Source organism: Brachyhypopomus gauderio, chromosome 4 (genome assembly GCF_052324685.1).
Source record: "Brachyhypopomus gauderio isolate BG-103 chromosome 4, BGAUD_0.2, whole genome shotgun sequence".
In the NCBI taxonomy this organism is placed as follows: Eukaryota; Metazoa; Chordata; class Actinopteri; order Gymnotiformes; family Hypopomidae; genus Brachyhypopomus; species Brachyhypopomus gauderio.
This window is the reverse complement of record NC_135214.1, coordinates 22,796,196-22,804,787: the sequence shown is the minus strand read 5'-3', so window position 1 is coordinate 22,804,787 and position 8,592 is coordinate 22,796,196. Positions and strand designations below refer to the sequence as shown.

General features: G+C 45.1%; 1 protein-coding gene across 1 annotated transcript in view; it reads right to left on the bottom strand.

Annotated features, from left to right (window-relative positions):
* The window catches only part of fgd (faciogenital dysplasia), a 42,839-nt gene extending 36,688 nt beyond the window's left edge, over positions 1-6,151 (bottom strand). The window contains exon 1 of the mRNA XM_077003105.1: positions 5,515-6,151. Within this exon, the coding sequence (XP_076859220.1) occupies positions 5,515-5,551 (37 nt within the window). The 5' untranslated portion in view covers positions 5,552-6,151. The remainder of the gene's footprint in view (positions 1-5,514) is intronic.
* Between the last annotated feature and the right edge of the window lie 2,441 nt (positions 6,152-8,592).

Below are 8,592 nucleotides of genomic sequence, written 5' to 3'. Positions count from 1 at the left end.
GCTAACTGTCATTTGTGTTTATTCATGTAAAATGCCCTAAAGGACTAAGATTATCTACGGCTGGAAATTCTGCCTGAAGAAAGAAAAAGAACAAATGGATGTTGAGAGTGATGGAAAGAGCTCTCCTCTGGGGGAAATGGCGTTTAATACAAGCCTGCTTAAAATATAAAGGATTAAAAAAGTAAAAAGGCACCTCACAGAAGGTGACATGGCTGAACACACCTGAGTATGTCGGGTGTCAAGATTGTGTGTGTGTGTGTGTGTGTGTGTATACTACTCTCACATTTCACCTCTAGGGCACCCTGAGCGTGAATCCAAACACTCACGCTCTACCTGCTGTGATTCCCTTGGGCCCCTGAGGCTGAGAGGACACACGAAACTCAACTCAGAACAGCTTGGCCCTCGAGCGTCAAAACACCACAGTTAAACAGACCCACAAATGTGGCCTCCCTTCACAGTGAGTGAGTGTGCAAGTGTGTGCGCGTGTGTGTGTGCGTGTGTGAGCGAGTCAAGTACTGATTGACTGAGGTTATCATCACTTCTTTAGCAGCAGGTGTCAACTGTAAACTGCAAAGAAAAGACATTAATATGTTTGGAATTATAATAATCCAAACATAATAATAATGTTTGGAATAATCTTGGAGTTGCATCTTTCACGTACTGCTGAGACACCCAATCTCATGACAGCTCGCTTTTTACTTCAGGGTTATCTTTTAGCTCGCACAGTGCATGATGACAGCTGCTGTGTGTGCACATCCTTCTTTCTGGAGTGTGTGTATGTGGGGGGGGGGGGGGGGGGGGGCATTTAGACAGAAGTTCAAGTTCAGCCACATTTCAGTCTTATAGCTGACGATGGCATTCCGAGAATGGCGGCCACAAGAATATATGTGTGTGTGGGGGGGGCATTGCTGGAGTTCGCACCCCGCAGACTCCGCACCCCGACTCCGGCAATGTAGCTGAGGCACAACGTAGCAGAAATTAAAGATGAGACGACAGGGTTGCCGACACGCGCCGGATTGGGCCGAGACCCTTTAATGCGCGCGGACAAGCGAGGCCGGAAGACCACGGTGCTTCTTCCTCGTATATGTGTGTGTGTGTGTGTGTGTGTGTGTGTGTGTGTGTGTGTGTGTGTGTGTGTGTGTGTGTTGTGGGGGCTGACCTCCGTGCTCATACGGCAACCCTGAGAGACCAAAAACCAGGAGATAACAGGAAACACCAGTCTGTCCGTTCATACGCTGTCTCCTGTGTCACTAACGCACGCGCCCACACACGTTCATATATGAGCATGCATACATTCAAGCGTGCATAAACGCGCACACACACACACACACACACACACACACACACACACACGCATGTAAGCAGACACGCATGCACACACGCTGCAGATATACAGGCATGCACGCAAATACATTGCCAAAATAAAGTTGCACAGACCTTCGGTTTATTCCTCCAAATAAAAATAAAAGAATGTACCTTTTGCACCTGTTGTACACAATACAGCACCAGGCTTTTCATCTTCCCACTTTCGCCCAAACACACACACACACACACACACACACACACACACACACACACACACGTGTGCATCAAAACCCACCGCCCCTCCTTGACCCAGATGGAAACGACTTCTGTTCCTTCCGTTTGACCAACGAGGGGAAAAAACATTATTCTTCCAAAAATGGCCCCACACACACACACACACACACACACACACACACACACACACACACACACACACACACACACACACACACACACACACACACACACACACACACACACACACACACACACACACACACACACACACACACAGGAACACCAAAGGCTGCCAGAGGATCTTTGCTGATTCTCCTCCAGCCATCTGACCAACATTATAGGAGTTAGTGTGACCCAGAGACACAGAGCACAGGCCTGCAGAGACTGAAAGACAGAGAAAGACAGTGTGTGTGTGTGTGTGTGTGTGTGTGTGTGTGTGTGAGAGAGAGAGAGAGAGAGAGAGAGAGCATACAGTCCTGCAGCAACAGATAAACAGAGGGGGAGAGAGAAAGAGAGAAAATACAATCCTGCAGCTAGAGATACAGAGAGAGAGAGAGAAAATGCACAGCAGCTACAAAGACACAGAGAGAGAGAGAGAGAGAGAGAGAGAGAGAGAGAGAGAGAGCGCAGTGCTGCAGCTACAGAGAAAGAAGGGGGGATAGTCAGTCATGTGGTCATGAGAGAAGACTAGGCTGATGGAGAGATGGGGAGAGTATCTGAAAAAGGGAGAGGCTGTAGGAAAAAGGGAGTGTGTGTGTACGTGTGTGTGTGTGTGTATGTATGTGTGTATGTGCGCGCGCGCAAGAGAGAAATAGAGAGGTCCACTGAGAGATACAGAAAAGCAGAGACAAATGGAAAGACAGTGAGGTATTTATCCTCTTTTCACCCATCACACACACACACACACACACACACACACTCTCTCTTCCTTTCCCACTCCTATTCTTTTCCCAGTCCCTTCGCCCTTCCTCCTATTCACTCTTCTCTCTCTCTGTTGTAAATGAGAGTGTTTATAGTTAAATCCAGCCACTGCCAACAGCTTCTGTTATTAATACTGAACACATAAACACTCCACCAGAACTTACATGCACACTGCCACCCACCCACCAACCACGGCCCTATCTACCCCCTCACCCACACACTCAGTCTGACAAACCGCCCTGCTGAGAGGTAAATCACTTTTGTTAAGATCTGCTGCCGTGAAGTTCATCTCCGCAGAACTGCAACCCAGCCCCCCTTTGCTCCAGTGACGTCTAGTATCTGCGAACTCTCTCCGAGGCAGACACACGCGCTGGCGCTCACACATCAGATCCAGGGCAAATCACGAGCCTGCGTGCGTCCGTGTGCTTTGAATTCCTTTTCCTGTTTTCCATGAGTTGCTGAGTGTCGTGCGGGGAGAAAGAGAAGAGTTTCAAAGAGAGAGAAGCAAGGTGTATTCAGGCTGTGTGGCCTGAATGTGTGAACACTACCACAGTCGGACTTCCTTTCTGAAAAGGAAACCCTGTGTGCATGCAGCTTATGGGGTGACTCTGCATCTCTGCTAGATGAAAGGTGGCTAATTATGATCCCGCTAATAATAACCTTACCGATCTGAACTGCAGACCACAGTCAATACGTCAGTCGTTGTTTTATAAGAGACGTACCCTGTTTGGAGAATCAGACCTAAGTGGACTCTTAGCCCAGTTACACAGGTTACCTCATTACTCCACAAGCGCTCTAATTGGTACAGGCCTATACGTATAAATCATAAAACTGTAAGATTGTGAGTAACAGGTCACTGACATTCTGGGCTTAATAGCTTCAGCAGAAGCACCTTTACTGTTACTGGACAGCTAGAAATAGATTTAATAAATTAAACTGAATTAAAATTCACTAGATCTGCATGTAGGTGGCCTTCATGAGAAAATGAGCTAAACTAGCCCTAACCATGCTAAAACGATTTGGCTTTCTGTGTAAGCAACATTCATAAGACGTATTTTAAAGGCTTCAGTGGATACATTCACTTTGGGCAAGAAGCCACAACTCTGGCTCCTTATGTCTTATATAAATCTCTTTCTTATAAAATTAAAGGAGTTACAGGGCTTGTGCACATGTAGGTCTACGTGTGTGTGTGTGTGTGTGTGTGTGTGTGTCTATGCAATTGTGTGTGTCCTTGAGCAAGGCTTGTTCCCATGGTCAAAGAATAATATCACAAACTTTTTTTCCTCATTCAACAGCTGGTGCTGTGAGCAGACAGAATGTGGGGGAGGAAAAGAGAGAAACAGAGGAAGAGTTGAGAGACAGAGAGAGAAAGGGAGAGAGAGAAAGAGAGAGAGATATGGGGGTCCCACTAAACTAAAGGAGTAGGGAGGAAGAAAGATGGAGTGCTCCCTCTGACATCCACACCAGGTCCAGTCCTCACACTCCTGGTCCACACCAGGTCCAGTCCTCACACTCCTGGTCCACACCAGGTCCAGTCCTCACACTCATGGTCCACTTCACTCGGTCCCTCTGTCCTTTCTTCCATAGCGCCTACCGATCACTTCCTGGTCAAATCTATACTCTCACACTTAATGACTGTGAGAGGAAATGTAGCTTCCCATGGGAATGACCCCATGATAAGAGTGGCTGGACCGAGTTGAGCCTGAACACCCCCCCACCCCCACCCCCACCCACCCCCAGGGCTCCACACAAAAATCTCTCTGACTGCCTATTCACTCAAAATCACAGGTTGCAAACAGCAAATGGCAGCCTGAGGTACATATAGCAGTGTCCAGTGTACACCAACTTACAATATAAATCAACCAACGGTATAGACCATCTTAAGGTAAAGACCATCTTAAGGTGTACACCAAGCCAGTTACCCATTCACTTACTATTAATGCGTCCTTTTCCAGATATCCCTGTGTACTTGCAAATTTATTTATGAATGATACCCTGTACTGTTTTCTGTATAATCATGGCTGTTATTGTTGTTATGCTGTATTCCTGTGTTTGCATAATGAGACTTACGCTTTTGGAGGAAAATAAATATATTAAAAGCATTAAGCTAACACTCGTCTTTGGTCAGGTCTTTGGTCATTTACATTGACGCGATGCACACGGGGTGCAGGCATCTGGTACAGTCAGTCAATGGACTTCAGAGCACAGGAGTGTTGGATTACAACGCGCCCACGCTAATCGCAGAAGGTAGCCGTCAAGTTCGTGCAAGTATTTTATACTGCATTATGAACCGAACGACCGGCAGCGAAGTATCCCGTTGGGATTACGTCATCGCCGTCGTCATCAATAAACTTTACTGACGTCATAATGCATGTGGCTCTCGCGCGACAGACGGATGTCAGATGACACCAGGTCGTCGGACGCAGAGCCACGACTCTCCCTCTCGACTGAATACTGGTAACATGTCTGAGGATGAGACGATGGTTCCTGGGGGGAGAGCGCTGCTCTTGTAGCTGTAGGAAACTTCCACACACTTCATGTCCACGGTGTCACTCTGGAATTTAAACAACGCGACTTCGAGACGAAGATGTTTTCAAAAACCACGTTACCCTAATAGTTCTCTATATTGCTTCTGTTTTATTAGCCTGCGACAAACCCACACTGAAATCCATCGTTCCTCATTTTATGATTAATGATAAACGTATTTCTTAGAGAAATAAACGTTTGGTTCACATGCGAGAATGACCAGATCCTACTGTATTTATACCAACACACACACACACACACACACACACACACACACACACTGCTGACCAGCTGAATGGGCGCCTTTCCCACCCGACACCATTCATGCCACACAGAGAAGCGAGTCCGGTCTCCACAGCCTGGCCAGTGTCAACACTGCATTTCACTGCTGAAACTCCTTTTATTATCATAACTAATACCTTAAACTTCATTTATATCGCAGAGACACCGTCTAGCGTGAAAAGGAAGGGCACGAACACACACTGACCCCAAAGACAGGGACAGTTTTAAAAGAGAGTTGTTTACCGGTTGTGGGGCTCCCCTGCATCTCGCCGTCGCTCATCTCTCTCCACGAAGCCAGGAGCTTCACTCCTGCGGGTCTCTCTGGAAAGTTTCTTCAAACCAGGCCGCCTCCTTTCTCCCCCATCTGTTTCGTTTAAGTCCTCGTCGTTTGTCAAGAGGCAACTCCGAAACTATATGGAACTTTCTCTCCTTCTTTCATTTGTGCATCAGTCCATGTAGACTACTCCTTCCCCCGGCTTCGTCCGGTTTCCTGTAGGGACTGCTGTCGTCTGCCCGTACCCCTCCCACTCTTTCTCTCTCTCTCAACCTTTGTTCAAGTTTTTCATTTTTAAAACAGACAGAGCTAGCCATCAAACGCACATTTCTGGCAAATGTCTTCTTCACACACATTATCTGTTTACTTGAAAATGTGTCTTTGTGCATTCCCTCTAAGAACTCCGATAATTCAAGGTCCCTTCATGGGCTGCTGTATATTTCAAGTTTTGGAGAAATTTTACTTTTTAAGTATTAGAGTGGAAACACATCTCACATCGATTATGTCTTCAGCATGTTCACTTGGAGAAGGTTGACACGCCTGAGTTTCACTTTTACTTCAAATCCTCATATCACTTAGATTTTTGTTTAAGCTATTTAATACTTTAACTCAAGTGCCTTTGGCGTTTAAACAGTGATATCACGTGACACGCCACGTTCCTTTCCTGTATTTAACTCAAATGAAGGATTTGTGTACAAATTCTCACCCTGAGTGTGGGTGCCATTCACAAGCAGACTTTACTTCTGTTCCTTGTGCACCTGCTTAGGAGGAGAGATGTTCACCAGACGTCAGCACAGAAGTTCAAGAGTCTCCATTCAAGCTTGATTGGGGAGGCGGGATGTCATTACCTCGTTCATGTTGCCAGTCGAGCTACTTAATTTTGGCGTTTGGCTGTTTCATACAAGCACCATGTGTTTAATAAGGCACTTCTGCATAGCATACAGCTTTATCAAATACACGATGGCAGGTGGTATAGCATGATTTTTTTAGACATTATAATACTTGATAATACTCTGAAGTCATACCCCTAACTTAGGGTTAGTACTCTGAAGTCTTTAAAAGCATACCTCTAATCACTTCAGGATGGCGCTTCTGTCAAAGTGAGGGTCAGCTGCATGATTCTTAAAAACATTTTGTGTATGGTGTTTCTTTTAAAGATTACATTTCGCAGGTCTTTTGATTTGTGTGTGTGTGTGTTAGGTCAGACAGCTTAAGACTCCAAGGAATGAAGGTACAGGAGCAAGAATGTGATAATGATGACTGGCCGATCAGTTGATATATAGCCTCAGTGGAGGTTCACGTGAAGGCCTGTCTGTCCTGATTCTCCTCCAGCCATCTCTCTAAAGAGCACAGCCACACACACACACACACACACACACACGTGTTCATACACAGTGCTTTTGAACTCCGTTGAACTGTGTGTTACTCTGGCTAAAAAGGTCCATCCCTAAAATTCTAAAGATGATTTTTTGATTTTTTGTATATACAATATTGTTTTGTTTCTATGCACACAGTACACCAGATACTTCCACAGACCGGAAGAAAGTGTGATTCTATAGATGTGTTTATGTGAGAAAGTGTGATTCTAGAGCTGTGTGTATGTGGGAAAGTGTGTAACTGAGGGAGTGTTTTGGCGGGAGTGTGTCAGGGTGATAAGAACATTAGACATGGAGACCTAAGGCAGAAAACTAAAATTGTGGTTGAACGATTCAAAATGTCTTTTGGTACTAGTAAAAACAAACAAAAACTGTGCAGGGAATGAACACACTGGAAAAGAACCACACAGCCCCACTGTCTTAAGTTTGAATCACAGCTTTCGCTGAAGGCCCCCTTTGCACAAGTATTCAGCACACGCGTGGCATGTGACATTCTAATTTTCCCAAGTCTTCATGAAGCGGGAGTTTCTTTTTAAACCAAGTGAGCAGTTTAACATTTTCATTCGTGGTATTTGGCAGACAGCATTGTCTAGGGCAACATACAGAAGCCTTTTGTAGTCTTTATCAAACACATACCCTCAAAAGAGCATAGAAAGGTTAGTGCCAAGAATCCTATCAGGCTAAAGCCTGGATAAAGTTGGGAAAAAAGGATTTTTGTGCATATTTGCTTCTTTAAGTGACTTAGTGAAGAGGTGAGACGTGAGTCTTCATTTGAAGACAGCCAGTGGAGTCTGTTCTAGTCCCTGTCTGGGGGGTCAGGGGACAGGAGAGTCTTGCCGCACGCACATCTTTGATTCATGACAGCACAGCAGTTTCTATTGGTGTGATCATTTTATCAAACTTATATGAGCTCTCAAACATCTGGAGATTAATTTCTTTGTTGTGTTATTGAATTTTCTATTACTTTTATATAATATTTTTATATAATCCATGGCTGGACTGTGTTTTAAAAAGTTTCAAAAACAACAGGTTTCAGGATAGTATGTTGCAATAGCTTTAATGGAGCTCAGAGGCTGGTGTGCTGTGTTAACTTATTTGCTAGTCCTTTTGTGGCCCTTCAGGGCTCCCTGTGTATGCTCATATGACATGCCAGACAGAAAAAGAGGAGTCATTGTATCACACACACTCACACACACACTAAACTGAATAAGAATAGTCAATGGCCAGCATTTCCAGAACAACCCAATTTAGTTTGCAGTGTAATGCCACCTTGTGGTATGTACCGGTATGACAGGAGCGTTGACAGTGTAACTGTAAAGCTCTGCACTGAGAACTCTCCCTCTATTTCTTTGGCAGTAGAGGAGGCACTGCACACACCAGTGACCCTGAATTGGGTTCACTGATCTAGAGAAGAGCAGCTTGATCAAAGGGCCTTTTATGCAGTAGCAAAGGATGATGTAATAGGCAGACAATGGAGGATCTTTGAGACATTAGCTTCGTCCAGTATGTCTAATCTACAGATCAGAGTTTCAAGAACTAAAGAGAAGTGGCAGCATCTCCGAAGTTTGATCTAAAGAGGCCACCATACGCCACACCCCCATTCTGTATTATGCTGTTGAAACTTATATGGAACAAACTTATATGGAACATAATTGAATGTCACGTGAATTC